At 55.3% G+C, this 21,103-nt stretch overlaps 1 protein-coding gene across 1 annotated transcript in view; it reads right to left on the reverse strand.

The window, feature by feature from the left end:
• Positions 1-21,103, reverse strand: part of DLGAP2 (DLG associated protein 2) — a 275,245-nt gene that overhangs the window by 44,162 nt on the left and 209,980 nt on the right. The window contains exons 5-6 of the mRNA XM_018042138.1: positions 8,477-8,624; positions 4,012-4,228 (exon numbers count right to left, since the gene is read on the reverse strand). Of these exons, the coding sequence (XP_017897627.1) occupies positions 4,012-4,228; positions 8,477-8,624 (365 nt within the window). The remainder of the gene's footprint in view (positions 1-4,011; positions 4,229-8,476; positions 8,625-21,103) is intronic.

The raw sequence follows: 21,103 nt of genomic DNA on the forward strand, positions 1-21,103 counted from the left end.
GGTGGCACTAGTGGGAAATAAAGAGCCAGCCTGCCAATGCAGGAGACTTAAGAGATGCGGGTTCAATCCCTGGGTCAGAAAGATCCCCTGGAGGAGGGCATGGAAACTCACTCCAGTGTTCACGCCTGGAGAATTCCATGGAGAGAGAAGCCTGGCGGGCTATACAGTATGTGGGGTCTCAAGGAGTCCATTAGATACGACTGAAGCAACTTGGCACGTACACAAGCGCAACAGGCTACAGGTTGTGGCTTCTAATATATCTGTATATTTAAAAGGGAAGTACATTCTAGAAATAAATGAAAATTAGGATTTCTCTGTCTTAATAAGTGTGCACTTTAGCTGGAACTCATCTGATCAGGGGTGGGGAGGGAAGGCATCTGTGTTGGCTCCTGCACTAATTAGATGAAGAGCAAATCAGTGAAGTCTTCCAGGAAAAAATGACCCGAGTTGACAACAAAAGCATAGCTCAGAATTAGGCAAAAAAAATATCTGAAAAGCAAGTTCTGGGGTCAGCAAACAGCACATGCAGTGAGAGACTGCGAGGAGGGGAGATGCAGCAGTGCCTCAGGGCCGCCTGCGGCGGGGGCAGCGAGGAGGGCGCGGAGGGGCCGCCAGCGTGCTCAGCAGGTGAGCAGGCCGGGGGCGCCGCCACGAGGAGACACGGTGGGGGCGGGCTGCCGGGGGCCCGAGCGGTCAGCCCCACAGCACTGGCACCCTGGGATCTAGCCCAGAGACTCATTCGCTCACCTGTTCATGCATGCACGAATTCATTTGTTTAATCACTGATTATTCAGGGCTTACGATGCTAAGCGCTAAGTCTGACTGGCTCTTTCCCGCAGTGACTGACCATGCCCACCGTCATGACGGCCTAACGGGATCACCAGGGTCCTGGCTGGCGGAAGGCCAGGGGGCGGGAGTCAGGGGAGGTGCTGCGGGGAGCGGGCCGAGGTCATGCGGCCAGAGCCCAGGAAGATGCCAAGACTCCACACGCAGGAGGCATCCTGGAAGCGGGAATGCTTGAGAGGCAAGTCACTGCAGAAATACAAGCCACCAGACAGAAACAGGTTTACGGCTGTTTCCTCTGTCATGCCTGGTATGGATTTTCCCTCCGTGGTAACGCCTCCTGGAATCAGTGCTGACGTACGCTGAGAACACTTCTGACCCAGAGAAAAATCATTATCATCTAATTTTACACCGTTTTCCTCCACGATATCAATAACCTTCCCTCCCTAGAAGAATCGGGTAAATCTATCTGATAAATCACTTCACAGATGAGAAAGAAGCCATGTGTGAAATGAAAGTAGATGTTTTCAAAACCACTTCATTTAGTGAGAGGACCCTAATCAATACATGGGGTGCTTGGTGATGAGGGAAGCAGTGGGCTGGAGTCGCGCCGGCCATGGGTCCCAGTGCCCCGTGGCAGAGTCTGGTCCTGTTCCAGGTCCCTGGAGATCAGAGGACAAGTCTGTTTCAGAGGCATCGTTACCCGTCTTGAAGGGCGGAGGGAAATCACAGGTGAACTCAAGCCCCAGACGACAGAATAGCTCAGTGGCAGCATCAGCCTGTGAGCACTGAGGATGGAGTGCCTGATACACGTTCCAAAACTGCTACTGGCCCTTTCATGCACACGCTTGGTGTTTAATTACTGTTAGATGAACATCAACATTACACATTTGCGTTCATACAGGTGATGCAACCAAAGGACACCAACTTTTATGTTTCAGGCTTAAAAAGACATTTAAGTACATCTTATTGTGCAAAATAATCACTGGGAATGTTTTTGAATAACTTTTTGGGGAATTATTTTCAAAAGCTAATTTTAGAAGTATAAAAGAAAATGCACTTGTCAAAATAATCTCTCTCTCTCTCTCTACACACACACACACACACACATCAACAAAGGATAGTTATTAAATGTATGATCTTCCAAATAGTATTTCAACATAAAATCATGGAAACCCTGTTTTTGCCTCACCTCCAGACAGGGGCTTCTCACTTCTTTGGTATGTTTCACAATCCTACTAAGTAGACTGTTGCTGCAGGCCATCACTATTCTATTTAGGAGAGAAAAATGCACAAGTATTCGATTTCTAATGCTTAGAGTAAAAGAGGGGAAGAGAGGAATTAAGGATTCGTCTGCACCTTTAAAAAAGGTAGCTTATAATTCTATAAATCAATTATTTCAAGGAAATATGGTATTTTTCCTGATGTTATCCATCTCATCTCTTATTCCCCAGAACACTCCTTAACTTTGGAAGGCATACCTGCCTCTGCTTCCCCACTGTTGTCTGGAAGAATTTTAACTCCATAGCTAGGCCAACATTCAGGAGAAACATTGAAGAGAAGCATTTTTTTCTTTTGTTAATACATTTGCTGCATACATGTTGGGAATACAAAGATGTATTGGTAATACTTGGTAAAATGATATGTACATAAATTAGAATTTTAGTTTGAGTTCTGCCCTGGTTCTTGTATTATGTCTGTGAAATCTGTTTCATATTTATTCCTCTGGAGTGATAGCTCTATAAACAAGAAAGTCATTTTCCACCAGGTGATTATCGTTGCAGAGCATTTCTGAAGACCAAGAGTGTGCTTAACTGTTTGCTCGTAGGAGACACTCAACGAATATTGGTGAACCTATCCGTAATTACCTCTTACAGCGTATTTTTAAAATCTGCAATGATAGTAAGGTAAGTAAGCGAGAAACTTCCTTAAGTTTCTAATTAGTTCGCTTTCCACACTTTTCCCCACAAGGGCAGAGCGTGAGGGGTGGTCCCTGACGTCACAGACACAGGGTGCCTCACGGGGGAAGCTGGGGCTGGGCCCCACGGGCCCCCAACGTCCTCGTCATCTGTAGCCCTGCGTGGAGTGAGCCCTGGTTCCTGCAGGGCACGGCTCCCAGAACGGCGCCCACCCTGACCCCTGGGCTCAGAGCATGGGGGCATCACGGCCTCTGCTCGGGGCTACAGGCAACAGGAAAAGACCACCGAGGCCCCACGGCACTCCCGGCTCCCTAACACCCGGGCAGACCTGGTCATGTGCTCAGAGCTTCTGCCTGGCTTGGCCACCGAGGAGCAGGAGACTGCGTGGCTGACCCGCACGCGATCTCAGAGGCGGCAGCGCAGCTCTGACTCTGGTGAGCCCTCTCCCGCCTGTAGGCTCCACGAGGGACAGCGAAGGTTCCGGGCAGCCGCAGGATCCCCACGACACCTAGCTCCCGGTCATCCCCACGTCCTGCCAACTGTCCTGGCTTCAAACACGCGCAGCTCTGTCGCGGGCAGGTGGCGGGTGACACGGCCCGCCCCCACCCTGGCTCCCAGGAGCCCTCAGTAACTGGGGCCACCTCTCTCCAGTCCTCCTGAGGACCACCCCCGCCCCAGCCCCGACGGGCCCAGATCCCACACTCTTCCCATCACGGAGCTCAGCGACTCTGACCCCTGGCTGCTCCGTGGGCTTCTCTGGGCCGTGTTTACTCAGGGTGCTGCATGAACCAGCACAGTGCGCAGGACGTTAGACAGCGATGCTTAGCTTAGGTGATGAATGATCACATTCATCTCGGCTTTCCCCAAGAACTGAAGGGGACTGTGACCTTCAGTTCCACGAATGGTCTGCTCTGCGGCAGGCACCGCGTTGACGGATCTGCCTGTGCAGACTCAGGCTGGGCCCGTGGTGAGGACCCCAGGTCACTGCACGTCAGCTGAGGTTTACTGCTGTCTGTTCAACCTCAGTGTCTAAAACAATCACCTCCCAAACATCGATGTCTTTCATATACAAACTCTACGAAAACTCTACTTGACTGTTATAAGGAACCTTGACAATCGATAGATTTCATCCTAAGAGAAACAAAAGCTATCGAGGAAAGAAACATCTCAAAACGCCACTGTAAACAGCACGGTGTCACCAGCGTGAGCTGGAAATTTCCAGGTGTCTGGAGAGAACTCACCCCAGGCCGTGAGGACGGAGGTGCCCCACACCTGTCGGTCCGGGAGGCGGGTCAGAGGGCGTCCTTACCTGTGGGCCGGATGGTGGAGGCGGCGTCAGTGGGGATGGTCAGGGGCACGCACTCGTCGTCCTGGGAGTAGCCCGCTTGAATGGCGCGCAGGTAGCTGTGGCTGCGCGTCCGGAAGCATCCCGGGAGGTCCAGGGCATCCATGGCCTGAGACTCCACTTCGCTGAAGACTGACTCGCACACCGACTCGAACTGCCCGTTGACCTCGGCCTCGCTCATCTGGAAGAGCAACAGCGCGGCTGACGGCTCGACCCGGCCAGGCGCCACAGCCACGCGCCAACGGAGAAGCGCGCAGGGCTCACCCTTCGGCACTCACCGCCTGCCGTGCACAGCTTAATTAACTTGCAGTCGGCACACTGGGAGCCATTAAGCGTGGGGAACTCTGAGAAAACCCGCCAATTCCCACTGTGCCCTGGAAAGTCGACAGACCCCGAGGCAGAGCTTTAACGTGTGACTGGCAGTTGCCATTGAGGTCAAGAGGAACAGCGAGGTTAAAGGTTAGCACACCATGCCAACTATTCGTCATCCTTCTTTTCCCGTTTTCGTGGCCCTGGCTGTTTCCAGCTCAGACAAGCCCGGTATGGACGCTGTGCTCACAAAGACCCATGGGCGCGGCTCTCTCTGCTTCCGCTCAGCCCAGCGCCCCGGGCTGAGGAGACGGACCCCTGCTCGGCCACGAGCTCGCCCCTGCGTCCCCGGAGGCGGCCCCAGCCCGCGTCCTGGAGGCGCCTCGGTCTCTCACGCTACAGGTGCGCCGTCCGCTCTCTGCTGCGTCCCTCCCCTCCTTCAGCGTGGGCCGGCAGTGCCCGCCTTGAATTTGGTGGTTCAGCAGGTAAAGTCGTTATTCTCAAGCCTGACATTTCATTTCTGGGTAGAGAGTTGCCCTGGGACCCTGTGTTATGAAATGAATGACTGGGCCTTGGAGAGCGCGGGTCCTGAGGGCTGCGCTCCAAGGGCCTGGCTGCAGGTGAGCGGAGGGCCTCTGTGTGCTGTCCTCGCAAATGTGGTTTCCTGAGGTTTCTGGGGCCTCCCGGGAGCCACGTCTAGGAGTTTAAGCGGAAACTCAGCAGCGGGACACAGAGCAGGCTGAAGAGCCTGGGGTGGGGGTGAGGGGAGTGGGGATCGTAGGAACGAGGATTCCTGGCTGGGCCCGTGAGCTGCAGCCGCTGCCAGGCCCGGCTTGTGGGGACCCGGACAGGGGGATCCTCCCCAACCCCAGGGCACCTCGTGCTAACACGGAAGCAGGTCAGGAGATGCCCGTGGGGACGCTGACATGGAGGGCCAGAGTTCTGCGTGGAATTGGGGCTTAGGCAGAGACCAAGATGGTTCTCCTGGGTGACCTGCTGGGTCCCTGCTTGGGGCTCACGGAGGGGCCTGGAAACCTGGGCTGGCCTCCCCACCACCCCCATGCAGGGGGCCCTTGCCCTTGGAACCCCTCCTGCCCCCGCTGCCCCAGCCACGCCTGCGGGCAGCATCCTCACAGCAGCCACGGCCAGGTACAGTCTCAGCCTAGCGCCCAGCTGAGTCACTCACTCCACCCCTGGAACGTGACCCACAACCTCCTGAACACTCCCCCTATGTCGACAGGTAAATTTTTTAAAGTATTGTTTTAAATACCAGATCAATCATTTTCCTCTAACTGTTCACAGAGTAAAAGCAGGTAAAGAACTGGATTTGCCCTTCATCAGAGAAGACAGCTTCTGCCCACCTCTAATCACAGACCTGGGCCTGGGTCCCTGCACTTGCCTGAGATGCTTCCCCGGCTCCCTGCTTCTATTAACACCTGAGATTATGCACAAGCGCTCCACTCACTGGACAAACCCCAGTGAGCACAGCCCGGGAGGAAGGTGCTGAGGGGGCCTTCAAGGGAGGACTGCTGGGCCGGAGCCCAGGGTGAGGGGACACTGAGGTTGTTCAGGCAGAAACAGCCAGAGAAACACCCCCGGGCGACTGCACCACAAGAGTGGTTTCAGGGTCTCTGATGCCGGAAAGTGGCAGCCAAGTTCGGGCAAAGACAGATGCCGACACCCCCACATGGTCGCCTCGGTGCCCATCGAGGGAAGTGCGTCCCAAGCACCGTCACTCTGGCTTGGAGTATGCCTTTTCCCGGAGTACAGACTCCTTCCGACCCAGGTTTTCCCTTCTGTGGAACTATATCAGGAAGTCTCAGACTGCTTCACGTCATTTCTCACAGACCCACGTCAGATAACCTAAAGAGGCCAGAAACCATGTGGGGTCGCCCGCACCTGCAGTCCCAACACGGGGTCGCGGTGGGTCCCCCCTCGGCAAAGCCACAGGCCCAGGGCCTTTCTCCCTCTGGAAGAGGTGCCATCACCTTTGCGGGTACATTCTGACACTCAGGGATGGGTGTTCAGTGAGGACTGCTTGGCCAGCGCTTCCAGCCACAAAGCTGACCAGCGAGGCCTTCAAACGAGGGGGACTTTTCCCCCGAAGCAAATAAGCAGTCGAGAAGGACCTCAGCTGGTCTAGACTGGAACTGAAATGGCCTTTTCTCTGACTAGCTCGAGGGAGATTTGGAAGAGCGGGCATTTTGCTCTGCAACTCAAACCACAGCTCAGCCCGACACGGGGTGTCCCGGGAGGAAGCATAGTCAGCGGGGCACATAATCAGTGTGGGCGGAAGTGCTGGCTTCTCTAGTGAACTGCAAGAGCAGGGAAGCACGTAAACTGCTTCTGGAGAACGCGGGCTTCGAGATGCCAGAGAAGAGAAAGTCAGAAGATGGTGAGGAACGTGGCCCCTGGTGGCAGAGAGCCCGATACCCGCTGAGGGCAGGTTTCCCAGGGTCAGGGTGGTGGCGCTTGCAGAGCGAGGCGGTGGCCGGTGTGGGGGGGTGGCCCTGGACGCAGCTGCCGGCGCTGGAAACGGGGCAGCTGCTGCGGGCACTGGCACGGAGGTTCCTCGGGAGATCACAGCTGCACCCACAGGAATGGGGTGTGCAGCACGAGAACCGGAAGCGGAGACACGGACAGGCGCTCGCACACCCGTGTCCACACAGTGTCGCTCACAGCAGCCAAGGGGGAAGCGACACGGTGTCTGCTGACAGGCGGCGGGCACGGGGCGGGCCGTCCACACGGCCTGCTGCTCAGCCTTCAAGAGGAGAAGCACGTTCTGACACGGGCACCCAACGGAGGAAAGCGAAGCAGGGCAGACGCGGAGGGCAAGTGCTGTGAGAGTCACTCCGGTGAGGTCCCGGGGAGGAGACAGAGAGGGGACAGGGGGTGGCCAGCGTTTCGTGGGTGCAGCTTCAGTTTGGGAAGAAGAGAGCGTTCTGGAGATGACGGTGGGGGTGGCTGCCCAACAAAGCGCCGTGCCAAATGGCACGGGATGTGCACCGCAAGACGGTTAAGATGGTACACGCGGTGGATTTTAGATGTATTTTACCACAGTGAAAAGAGAGAGGATGCATGACAGAAGGAAGCTGCACTCACACTGAGGCTTTGTGAAGACAGCGAGAAGCAGGAGGAGCGGGTGGCAGGCTCGGCCGTGGGGCAAGGTGGACGCTGCTCCTGCAGGGGCGGTGGGGTGCCCCCTGCCCTGCGGTCTCCTGACGACCCACCCCCCACCCCTGCACCCCCAGCAAAGTGCCTGGGTTCCTGAGCAAACTGAGCAGCCGTCAGAGCACTCTGGACGGTGCATGGATGAAGCACAGAGAGACTCGCAGGAACCAGGATGTGGCCACGGGGGCCTCAGCAAGGCAGCCACCGCAGGAAGGTGAGCAGAGACCAGGGGGGAGCCCCTCCTGCCCTCAGCCTCTGGGCCGGCTCGCCCTCCCGCCCTCCCACCCTCCCGCCCAGGGAGCAGCTGAGCCACTGTGCCCAGAGCCCGCCTGTCCAGACAGCCGTCCCACTGCTCCCTCACACCCAGCGGCGCCGGGTCCAGAAACACTGGCAGCCAGGCTGGGTGTGAGCACAGTGGTGGCGAGGGTGTGAGGGGCGGGGAGAGGTCCCTGAGCGCCCCTCTGCGGGTCCCCTCCCGCGGGGCCCCCTCCCTCAGGCGGCAGAGCCGGGGGTGGTCTGGAACACCTGTGTCCTCAGAGAACAAGGCAGGGCATGGCCTGCCGGCTCGCCTGCAGCTGAGGGGCCAGTCTGTCCACAGAAACACCAGCGACCTTGGGGGGCTGGTGCTGTGGGGCCCTGTGTGTCCCGTCGGGTGGGGCTCAGACCCTCCGTGTGGGAGGCCTGCCCCAGGGAAGGAGGCTGCTCCGTTTGGGCGGGGGGCAGCAGGGGAACGTGGTGGACGCTCCCGTCAGCCCTGCTCAGAGGGGCTGGGAGTGAGAACAACTGATCACAAAGGCCCCGTCACGCCCACGGAGCTCCCTAGTGTGATGGCACAGGAGCACTCCTGGCTGGTACTCCGCAGCAGGGGGCTGACCAGGAGGAGAGGGGCCCCACCTGGCTCAGGCCTGAGTCTACAGCAGGGGGCTGACCAGGAGGAGAGGGGCCCCACCTGGCTCACGCAGCTGGCCTGGCTGAGGGTGCTGACGGCGCGCATGTAGCTCTGGTTCCGGGAGCGGAACTTCGGGGAGTTGTAGTTGGCAGAGGGGTCCAGCCCGTGGCTGGCAGGCCCGTCGCTGGCAGCTTGCAGGTAACTCTGGCTACAGGAGAGAAAGAGAGAAGACAGAGGCCTCGTGAGCATTGCTGCAGGGACCACGTGTGCCAGCGCCTGGGGCCGCTACCAAACCCCATCCCGCGGTGGGCGTCTCGGGCTTGTGGTTACGTTCCTGACAGACGCGCTCAAGGATGTGGGTTCATCAGCACCAGTGGGGCAGACTACTTACAAACCTGCTTTGAAACCTGGCTTTTATGATCAGGGAGTGAAATTTGGATCATTGCACACAGAGGGAAACCTAACCCTGAAACCATGGATAACTCACACAGCCTAAGAGCAAACTGGACTCAGAAGTCCACGAGAGTCTCATAAAGGTCAAGGTAGCTTTTGGCAACTTTACACACTCAGGAAAATAGAAGAAAAAAAGTAAAAGGTTTGCAGGCCATTTTAACTTATGTGAAGTTGTCCAGATTATGCAATAGAAGCAGAGAGCAGACTGAAAACTCAAACCCATATCATCATCATAATGGTCATTTCCTTCTAAACAGCCTTAACAGTTTCCTCTAGTCTCCCTCTTGTTTTTTGCAAAATCTTGAAAGCATAGGGGAAACCCTGAGGATGTCTGGCAGAGGGTTCAGCTGGGTTGACGTTTTTGGCTAAATCGAGCTCGTTTCAGGTTTGGTGACAGTCTTTCCACAGTCAAGACAGACTGCATTTTATTTGACCCCCAAGCTGGAAAAATGTGGACAACAACAATGGATTTATTCTTCTTTCCTACTGTGGATCACAGTGAGACAGTTAACTAGGATAATTGCACAGGCCTGTGTATAAAAATTAGGTTGCTAATTCTGACTCCATGTCTTGACCACAGTATGTTCCCTGCTTTTTAAAGTAAGCCCTTGATGTAAATTGATTTCTTGGTGATTTATTTCTTTGGAAATAGGGCAGCAGAGGGAAAACTGGCTTGATGTTAAGTTCAGATTAAGGAAGCTCATTTATTTTAAGGTCATTATTTCAGGTAACGTTAATAGTATGTATTTTTAGATACTAATAGAATACAATTTATAAATTATTATAATGATAACTTTGTTTTAAAACTAGGTATATAACATATTCCAGTTCTTATATCCCCTTTTTCCACTAAAAAAAGACCAAAAAAGAAGAGAAGAGAAAAGGAAATGGGAGAGAAATGAGCCTGGGGCTGCCCTGACCTTGGCTCGTAAAGAGTCCAGGTCTCTGCTGGACTCCTTGTCACCCACGCTGCTCGGGCCCAGGTCTGGACGGGGCTCTGCACACTCCAGTCTCTACCAGTTAGCACTTTGATCTTACTTCCAATTGAAGAGCTTTCCCTGCTGATTAACACTGCTCTTTTCTGATTCAACATTCTCACATTTAAGTTCTCAGCCTCTGTAAAAGCAGGGCTGCGTCTTCTTTATCTCTGTATCCAGATTTCTAGCCCAGAGCCTGGCACTGTGAGCGGGGTGACTCAGAACTATGGCTGAGTGGCATCCACACGGGAGTCTGTCTTTGTGATTCTGCGTTCAGATGTGTCTTCTAACTCATGACCACCTCCTTATTCCAGCACTGGGCAGCCGCTGAGAGATGAGCTGCCACTACAGGAAGCTAACCACGGGTTTTCTTTCACACACAGACTCTAGACATCGAACATCCACGACGTACTGTTACGCTAGCCCCTGGAAGCACCCTGTAGCAGCCTGTCAGTCCTCGCAGGGACCCCACATGCTTGGGCCTCACTGCAAATGGGAAACCACCTTGCCCAGGCTCCCGCAAGGCGAACACAGAGCTAGACTCTGGGCCCAGACTCCTGGCTCCAAAACTGATGCTTTCTGCCTCAAGATCTGGGCAGCTGAGGCAGAGGAGCAGAAGTTGCAAAGATCTGGTCCCCAACTTCAGCCCCACTTGATTACGGCGGCTTAGCATCCTCCAACACACTCGGCAGGCCAGGGAGCCCCACAGGTCATAGACCTGGGAACTGTTGGGAAAGTGCTTTTTCCAGATTATTTCCATAATTAGACTGAGTGTCTAATTATGGAAATATAGAGACTAAGCTTTAACTGCAGTCACAGGAGAAGGTGTGCTCGTGTTCACCCCATCCAGGGCTGGGCACTCGGACCCTACGAGTGACACTGGAGGGCCGGCCCCCGGGGACCTTCTCTCTGGGGACAGCTGAAACCGCCCCCCCCCCCCCCGGCCCTGAGGAGCCTCCCAGGGACAACAGAAAGCCGGCGTCAGGCTCAGAATTGGTTCCCTGCGTGACTGGAAGGCGGGAGGGCCCTGGGCTGGAGACCGAGAGGAGGGGTGGCATTGCAGGCCTCGGGGCCGAGCTCCCTGCCCACCCTGCTTTCCCCCTCATGCGTCCCGGACTGCCGGACCTGCTGCCCTCGGTCTGCCCCTCACGGCGTTCCTCCTCTAACCTGCAGCGCTGCGGGGAAGGCCTGTGTGCCTTCTGGTAAATTCTGCAGACTTCCTCCAGCAGGTGCCCGGAATGCTGCCAGGTGCTGATGCCAGCAACGACGGAGGGATGATGCCAGACAGAAACACGGGGCACCCGGTTACACGAGGAGTCCAGAGGAGCAGCAAGTAACCCTCACTAGCAGCATGCTCCCAATCGTCCCAAACGTGTCCTTAGGCTAAAGGAACGCACTGTCCACCTGGAAGGCAGACGTCACTGTTTGTCCTTCTTAAATCTGGGACTGCTACAACAGATGCACACTTGGGCCTACAGGGTCGGAAGGTGGACGGGATCACAGATGGTCCGAGTGCACAACGGCGGACAGCGGGGCTGTGGGGAGACGTGTGCTGCAGAGAAGCTTCCGGAAAAGACCAGTGGGGACTGTGCAGCCCCCTCTGGAGTCTGGACTCGATGCCACAAGCACAGGAAAGCACTGCCGTCCTTCGCTGTGGAGACGGGCGCCCGGGGGGTGTGCAGGAGGTGGGGGGCGCAGACGCAGAGCCCCTGGTCGCTGCCCACTGTGCTCAGTCCTCCCTCAGGAGGCCTGGGCGGGGGCCGGGACCCGCGGCCCAGGTTCATCTGTGCAGTTTGGTAGAGGAGTCTCAGGGCACACCAGGGGGGCTGACGGGGACAGGGGTGCTCAGATGCAGCCCCCACCTTTCCATGGGAGATTCGGTCTGAACAAAACATTTGAAAAGTTTACTTTTTTTGGAAAAGAGCAAACCTAGGTAAAGCCATCATAAAGCATAGTGTTTTTTTTTTTTCTGAAATAGAGATCACAGAACAGAAAAACACCACTGGTTGTTAGAGACAAGACAGACAGTGTCTGTGAGCCCTGCAGCTGATGGCTCTGGGCGGCCTCCTCCTCTGTAACCCTCGCCCCCCGCACCCTCACAGGATGCTGCTCAAGCTGAGCCCTTGACTGAAAGGGAAGTGGTGTCTCCTCCTGGATGAGTAACAACGTGAAGACTGGTCATTTGTACATCTTCTTTTGTGAAGAGACTTTTCACCTACCCTGACATTTTTAAGCAGGTTGTTTCTAGTTTTGTTTAGCGGGAGCTCTTTATGTATTCTGCACTCAAATCCTCTGTCAGATATTCATTTCAGGTGTTTTCCTTCACTTTGTGGCTTGCCTTGTCCCCTCCTTGTTGGGAGTGTTCTGATGAGCAGACGTTTTAAATTTTGATGGCGAGAGGCACTCTTCAGTCACATCGATTTATTCTATTTGAGTTTTCCTTAACCCGAGAGGTTTCACCCCCAAGGGACAACTGGAGACGCTAGGAAATATTTGCTTGTCACGGCTTGGGGATGGGAGCCTGGTGAGCAGAGGCCAGAGATGCTACTGAAATTCTATAGGACACAGCCACCTGTCAACCAAAAAGAATCTTCTGGCTCCAGATATCAGCAGTGCTGAGGCTAAAACAAGCCTGGTCTATTCTGACACCAATATCCCCGTCTTAAGAGCAGATAGCCTCCAAACACACAGCATCATCCACATTTTCCCCGGGTGAGTGTCAAGTGGGCATTCACCAAGACAGACTATATTCTGGGCCACAGAACAAACCTTAACACATTTGAAAGAACAGAAATCATACAAAGTATGTTCTTAGACCAAAATAAATGAAACTAGAAATCAATAACAGAAGAATTTCTGGAAAATCCCCCAAGTATGTGAAAGGTAAACGACAGTGTTTCTGGTTGGCTCAGAGAGAAAGTCTCAGAGGAAACTTACACGGGTCTCATACAGATAACCAAGGGGTGGGGGAAAGCTGAATGAACCATGCCGTACTAGATTATAGTTAGAAACACGGGCATGAATCCAGGTTTAGCATCATACACGCCAGTGGATAAAATAAACGACTGTAGATATGTGTGCACTAGCTCTCTCTGCTGCGGGAACGGGCAGTGAGCACACTCGGGGCTGGACCTTGGTTTCTAAACACCACTCTCCTGAGCGGCAGCAGGGACCCCTGCAGGGATGCTGGGCCCAGGCTGGGAGAGAAGCGGGCAGAGCGGCTGGCCCAGCTTGGTTCTTCTCTGTCAAGACTGTTTGGGCTCTTCTAAGATCCTCAGCGTTTTCTTCCTGGCAGTTTCTCTAAAAACGGAGGCTGCCCTGAATCGACACCTCGATCTGGGGAGAATGAACACCGTGGCAACGCTGCAGTCTCCGTCAAAGTTTCTCTCTCTGTTTGTGTTGGTCCGATTGCGTGGAGCAGCGCCCGCAGTCCTCAGGCCGCCAGGCGGCGTGCACCCATGTACATACCCTGCATACACAGTGAATTCGCAGACGCGCGTCCTAACAGACTAACAGCAGGGACGCGCTGCGGAGGCTGCGGCCGTGCTCTGCGGCAGGGCTGGCTCTGCAGGGCTCCCGCCGGGTGCGCCCCATGGTCACGCTGGGTTCAGATGTGGCCTCTGTCCTCTGCTTGGCTCACCCGCCCCAGTTCTTCAGTGGTTGTTTGTTTAGAGACCTCACTGCTGAGAGGCAGAGGCCGACTCCCCCCGCAGCACCGCACACCTCACCTGTGTGCTTTCTCAGACCCCCTGGAGCAGGGAAAGGGCTCACCACCCACACTCCGCTGATGAGACACAGCCTCTGTTCCTGGGGTGAAGGCCCCTGTCACGGAGCAGATCCACGTTACCGTAAGCGTGGCGGCCCCTCCTCATTCTCAGGGTTGCAAGGCCGAGTGTCAGCCTGGGGGTGTCAGCCAGGGGTGTGTGCACAGGGGGCTGGCAGGGACCAGCTTCACTAAAGCAGCTCTGAGGGAGGTCTTTCCTGCTGCAAGACCCTCCCGTGTTTTCTCATACATGTCCTTTCTGCTATTAAGCGTCCGTTGTTGGCTTCAGGGCCCTCTAAGCCCGCTGAGCGACGATGAAGCTGTGCCTCCTGGGTGCCAAGTTCTCCCAGCCATCACACCCGGACCATCACAGATGACAGCGTCTGCGAGGGACACCAGGGTCCCCCCGGCTCCGCCAAAAGGCAGCATATATGCTTCAGTAGGATTCAATTTCCCGATCCGGTGTCTTTCCAAACATCCTCTTTTTTTCCCATTCAAACTAACTTATAGTTCAACTTCTGAATTGTATTTTGAGAAAAAAGTGGCAATACTGCACGCACACAGGATTATGAACTAGATTCCACTGTAAGGAGAGCAGAGAGATTAAAACATCAGAAAGAATGATGAGTATTAAGGGAAAGCTCCAATTATTTATCTTCCGTGTTATGACACTCTGTCAACATCAATGGAAATAAATGTATCATGAAAAAAATCTGCTCTCGTTACAAAGTGATGTGCCTGTAAGCCTTCAGAGATTAAAGCAATAGCTGTAAACATGAACATGAAAGATTTAAAATGAGGGACACATTTCATACAAACCTGCATATTTATATATACTGCACAATAGAGGATACATTGAAAATGCGTATTATTAAGTGGTAGAGGATATTCAGCCAGTTTAAACACAGTTTGGGAGCTCCCCAGAAGGTCACACGTGAAATTCCCAAGAGACCCGGCAGCTCGACCCCCAGGTACGGGACAAATGAAGGTAACTGTCCATGGAGGGACGTGTGCAGGGTTCTTCATAAGAGCCCGGAAGTGGAGACGAATGTTGATGCGGTGCGGGCGAAGTTACCGGTGCTGCAGCCACACGACGGAGTGCCACCCAGCTGTGACAGCAGTGAAGGCTGACGCGGGCCACAGTGCAGAGGAACTGTAAAGACACGCCGGGCGGGAGAGGCCGGCACGGAGGCCTGTGCTGCAGGACTGCACGCCCGTGACACAGCTGGAACCGGCCAACCGGGAGACAGAGAGCACACGGGGCGGCCGCTGGGTGGGGTCGGGGGAGGGAAGCCACGTCCTGACGTGGGTCACAAGGACCCGTGAATACACCGCGAGCCACTGAGCTGTACACGTCAAGGGGATGAACTATGGTCTGTAAATTATATCCCAGTCAAGGGGTTAGGAATCAGGTGTGGAAAGAAACATGTTTAGTTTTCTGTTACTTGTCAACTGAAGTGTGATGATTCCGGAGGGGTTTTCAGAAGCCAGCGGAGGCCCCGTCACGGCTCACTGCCCTGGGTGGGGAGGCCCTGAGGCCCCTCCTGAGGCCCTGAGGCCCTGAGGCCGTGGCGTGAGCACTCATGCAACTCCACCCAAATGCAGCCGTCGTCCTAGCGGCCTGCGGAGCCCTGTGCGTCTCTGGGGCCTCATTTCATGACAGTGCGCTCATTTCATGACGGTGCGCTCACCTTCCTGAGAGGTGACCCCAGGCCCAAAGGTCCCGAGCAGATGATACAGACTCCGCACAAAGATCGCTCCCTCCGGAGAGTGCACGTGTTACTTCAGCGCTGCACACGCGTTTTCGAAGCCTGCGGTGCATCGTCGCAGCTGTGTGAAAAACTAGCGGCTCAGATGAGCACGACGCAGAGCTGCGGCATGTCCCAGAGCGGAGCTGCCGTCACAGCCTTGGTCTCCGAGTCACGACAGGGCTGCGCTCCATTCCCTCCCGGAGGTGAGAGACGCCAGGTGCCCAGAATGGGTGGTGGTGGGCACCGAAGAGAGCCTAGCGCTGGGCCTCAGGTGTGAGAGGAATCATCTTACCCAGAGGTGGTGTTTCAGGAACCAGGCAGGAGAACAACCAGGCAGGAGAGATCCTGAAGCCAACATAGAGCCACGGCTGCTCCCTCCAGGTGGTCAGAGCCGAGCATCGAGAGACGTTCCTGCGGTTGCCTGCCCTGCGGGTCGTGGACGAGAGGCTCCTGGGGTCGCCTGCCCTGCGGGTCGTGGACGAGAGGCTCCTGAGGTCGCCTGCCCTGCGGGTCGTGGACGAGAGGCTCCTGGGGCTGTCTGCCTTCTGGGTTGTGGACGGGAGACTCCTGGGGTCGCCTGCCCTGCGGGTCGTGGACGAGAGGTTCCTGGGGTTGCCTGCCTTCTGGGTCGTGGACGGGAGACTCCTGGGGTCGCCTGCCCTGCGGGTCATAGACAGGAAATTCCTGGGGTCACCTGCCCTCCAGGTCGTGGACAAGACGCTCCTGGGGTTGCCTGCCTTCTGGGTCATGGATGGGAGGCTCCTGGGGTCGCCTGCCCTGCGGGTCGTGGATGGGAGACTCCGGGCTGCAGACACAGCTGTCCTCCTCCAGGTGGTCACAGAGCTTCTGTGGTCCCTGCAGAGGGATGGCTAAGGGTGGGGAGAGCAGGCCTTCGAAGCCGGGAGACCCCAGTCTGGTGTTGGGGATTCCCGTCCCCCTCCTCCCTGGTGTGCAGCTGAGCAAGTCTGTGAGGTGGCCGCCCCACCTGCCCCTCTGACGACGGCCAGCCCAGCCTGCTTACTCACTCCAGGTTGAATGGGAGTCCAGGGAGGCAGAGACAGTGTGGACTCAGGGCTGCCCCTGCTGGCCCGTGCACGCTGGGCCACCGCAGTGTGCACATCCTGGCACGGAGCGAGGTGTCAGCAGAGGTGTCAGCCATGCTGGGTCGCACCGGGTGAGGGCTGCGCTCAGGGACAGCCAAGACTGTCTTGGGTGCTCGTTCTGCCGCCCAAGGACCTTCCACTGCGGTTGGTCTCCACTCCTTTCTCTATGTCTGAGATGGGTTTTTAAGCAAGCACGGAGTCTTTTTCTTTACTAAAATTTCTGACACTTGCTGGTTTATATTAAAAGCTAGTGTCAGGGCAACAGGAAAACACCCACTGAAGGTTTCCCAAGAGCTCCCAGCATCACAGTGCCCCGCTGGTTCCTGGACCACACACTCCAGGGGGATTCACACAGGCGGCGGGGGCTCCAGATCTGAACCTCAATAAACATCCGAGGCGCTTCTGTGGCAGGTGGTGTCTGGACCCCCGACACTTAGAGGAACGCAGGTCTGCTGGGGCAGCGTGCGAGGGTGCCCCACGGAGGGACCCTTCAGAGAGTCTGCATGTGTATCCACTTCATCCACAGACAACAGCAAACACACTTGTGAAAAGTCGCCCTGTGGGTGTTGGAGACTGGTTTTGTGTCTGCACCAGAGCTGGCCCAGAAGTGACAACACTGGGAAGCAAACGCTGAGCTCTTAGCACGCCAGGGTCTGCCGGACTCAGGCGCTCTGTCCAGGGAACATGCCGGATGGCCTGTGCCCAAGGCGCCCCTACCCTACACGGCCTGCGCACTGAGATGGGGGGCATGAGCACGGGATCCCTGATGTTGGGGTGCGCAGTCCAGGGGCGGGGGCAGCAGGGGTGGAGGGCTTCTTGCGAAGGAGACTAGAGTTTGACCACTTGTGCTGGAGCTCCTCAAATACTTACCGGCCAGTGAACGGCAGTGCCCTGCCTGGATGACTCAGGGAACAAGATGACTTGTGGCCGTTCAGCCCCTCAGTCGTGTCCGACTCTTTGCAACCCCATGGAGTGTACCCGCCAGGCTCCTCTGTCCATGGGATTCTCCAGGCAAGAATACTGGAGGGGGTAGCCATGCCATCCTCCAGGGGATCTTCCCAACCCAGGGATTGACCCCAAGTCTCCTGCATTAACAGGCTGGTTCTTGACTGCTGAGCCACTTGGGAAGCACTTAGAACTGTCCTGATCCTTCCTGGGCCTGGTCCCAGAGACACAGGCACAGGATGTCTGCCTTTTCAGCCCTGTCCCGGGCACCCGTCTGAGGGCGGTGGAACCAGACCAGATCTGTGACGTGGCGCTCACACTCAGGCCAATGCCTGGCTGGACCCTCAGGCCAGGGCATCAGGGGCCGGGGTCCCTCAGGCCTGCTCCTTCCGGGAGGGGCTCTCGGGGCCCATCTGAGGGGGTGTGTGTTCCAGTGAGCAGCCTTCTGAGCCCCCAGTTGCACGCGTTAAGAGGCCTAACAAACAGGGCACAGCCAGCACTGCTGCTGGGTTAACCCGCCTGGTGGCTAACAGGCAACCAGAGGTGCAGCAAGGGGATGACCCATCAGCAGGGCAACTGGTACGCCGCCGCCAACCACCTCGGTACCTACGCACCTGCTGTTCACTGAGCTACACACACAGTCCCTGGGTGCCACTGGGCCGGCACAGACCTGACACACGTACTCGCCGGTGTGCCTGCAGCACCCCCTGGGGGCAGAGTCTGCACACAAAGGACGGCAGTAAAGCTAAATACCTCCAGGTCGTGGAGATCAAAGAACAATTCAGTCCACATACAGTGACTCTTTCATCAAACCTTCGACAAAAGGAAGTGAGAAAATGCGGATTTTGAAGAGAACGGAAAATGCAGGGAGTCCAAGAGTGATGGGTGAGACCAGCCACTGCAGAAGCTGTCTGCCCCGGGCAGGCGGCTGGGGTGCAGGCCCTGCCTCTTCTGGACCGTCCAGCACGGGGACGGCCGGGACGGCCCCTTCCTTGGGAAGCCTTGCCGCTCCCCACGTGGCTTAGACCCTGGCCACTCCCCAAGCCTCTCCTGCCCGTCCGTGGGCCCTGTCTTCTGAATCAGGAAGGCGGGGTACCGCAGCAGCGCTGGTCCCCTGGAGGAGCTCGCTGTCCTCTGGCACCCCGCTCCCTGACCCCGCAGAGGCAGAGAGTAGGCATCCTTGTGCCTGGCCGCCGGGACTGTGGGGGCGACCCCTCTTGGCAACTGTGCGCCACCTGCCCCTGCCGGACTCAGCGTCGTCGCCATGCCTGCCCTCCTCACAGCAGCCGCTCACTGCATGCCACCCCAGCCCTGCCCGAGTCACAGCCTTGGGGGTCCCACTCTGTCTCTAGGATGTCTGCCTCCAGGCCGGTTTTCTCAACCCACACACCATCACTAAGGCGGCCCTGGTGACTCCCCCAGGCCTCCTGATGGACACCTAATGGTGTCCACCCAGTTGGATCAAGCTTTCTCGAACAGGAATCTGCTAGCTGACTTGAATTTCTTCAGTGATTCTCTATGGCTTTCAGGAATAGCTTTTAAGACAATTATTAGCATAACAAGGGAGATGCCTGGGACACAAGGTTATAGTAAAAATCATCACTAACAATCTGTACTCTTGCCTGGAAAATCCCATGGATGGAGGAGCCTGGTAGGCTGCAGTTCATGGGGTCGCTAAGAGTCGGGCACAACTGAGTGATTTTACTTTCTCTTTTCACTTTCATGCATTGGAGAAGGAAATGGCAACCCATTCCAGTGTTCTTGCCTGGAGAATCCCAGGGACAGAGGAGCCTAGTGGGCTGCCGTCTATGGGGCCGCACAGAGTCGGACACGACTGAAGCGACTTAGCAGCAGCAGCAGCAGCAACAATCCCACAGGATGAAAGTGAAAGTCACTCAGTCGAGTCCGACTCTTTGTGACGCTATGGACTGTAGCCCACCAGGCTCCTCCGTCCATGGGATTCTTCAGGCAAGAATACTGGAGTGGGTTGCCATTTCTTCTCCAGGGCATCTTCTTGACCCAAGGATCGAACCCAGGGCTCCCACAATGCAGGCGGACTCTTTACAGACTGAGCAAGCAGGGAGGCCAACCCCACGGAACGGCCCCAGTTAAAGTTTCCTTAAGAGCAATTCCATCCATCAAACATCGTTAAGCGCCAACTCTGTCAGCAAAATGGGGGTGAGCTCTATGCTCTTGAGAGACTTAGTGTGAAGTCTGGGGAGTGAGACCAACAGGGAACCAGGTAAACTCCTGGCCAACATATGAGGAACACCTTCTATTCTGCTGGCAACAGCCACTCTGTTCTGTGTTTTCCCCGTTAGTACCAGAAATTAAAAACCACTGCGGCAGATAAATGTTTGTTTCCCTTCTTCTCACTCCATTGTATTTTCTGACTGCTGATTTTATAGGTTAAATGTTTGACTACCTACCACTGTATAAAATAAGAGGTATATGCTGTTACTACTTTATAAAATAAGAGGTACATGCTATTACTACTTAAGAAGAGGTTTTTTTTTTTTTTTTTTTTTTTACTACTGCCATATCTAATGATAAATGCTGACTTTAACATCTATTTGAATAGTCACGATAGCCATGAAATTAAAAGACACTTACTCCTTGGAAGAAAAGTTATGACCGAACTAGATAGCATATTCAAAAGCAGAGACATTACTTTGCCAACAAAGGTCCATCTAGTCAAGGCTATGGTTTTTCCTGTGGTCATGTATGGATGTGAGAGTTGGACTGTGAAGAAGGCTGAGTGCCGAAGAATTTATGCTTTTGAACTGTGGTGTTGGAGAAGACTCCTGAGAGTTCCTTGGATTGCAAGGAGATCCAACCAGTCCATCCTAAAGGAGATCAACCCTGGGATTTCTTTGGAAGGAATGATGCTGAAGCTGAAACTCCAGTACTTTGGCCACCTCATGCGAAGAGTTGACTCCTTGGAAAAGACTCTGATGCTGGGAGGGATTGGGGGCAGGAGGAGAAGGGGACGACAGAGAATGAGATGGCTGGATGGCATCACGGACTCGATGGACGTGAGTCTGAGTGAACTCCGGGAGATGGTGATGAACGGGGAGGCCTGGCGAGCTGCGATTCATGGAGTTGCAAAGAGTCGGACACGACTGGGCGACTGAGCGACTGAACTGAACTGAACTGATACAAATGTAGGAGTCAATTGACAGTAAAATTTACCACCCTGCTGTGATTGGAGATAATCACTAAATGCACCTCCATCTGAAATGAAAATAACAGTGTAACTGTACCACGAAACAGATCGTAAGTGGAGTCCCCGTCAGCTAAAAGTGTTAGCTGAAGAGCCACGGCATGACCACTCCCAGGATAATAAAAAGAAATGAGTGCACACTGTCGTCTGAGGAGGCGATAATGTAATCAGGAAGTAGAGGAAGACACAGAAGATGGAAAGAAGACTTATGACACTGAGTGTGCAGGAAAATGACAAACAGAGGACTCTCGGTACAGGAGCTCTGCGGTAGCCAGAAGTCACCCGGTACTGGGAGGGGTCTGTGCTGGAAAAGCCGTTCACTGTCTGGTCCAGGAGTGCGGAGGCTCCTCCCCAAGTACACACGATGGTGTTGGACTTGGAAGTGATTTCAGAGAGGGTCCAGGCTAGTAACCCTCAAATGCTCATCCCTTTGGCACCATCAAGGAAGAGGCTCCCTGGTGATAACACCAAG

Source organism: Capra hircus, chromosome 27 (genome assembly GCF_001704415.2).
Source record: "Capra hircus breed San Clemente chromosome 27, ASM170441v1, whole genome shotgun sequence".
NCBI lineage: Eukaryota > Metazoa > Chordata > Mammalia > Artiodactyla > Bovidae > Capra > Capra hircus.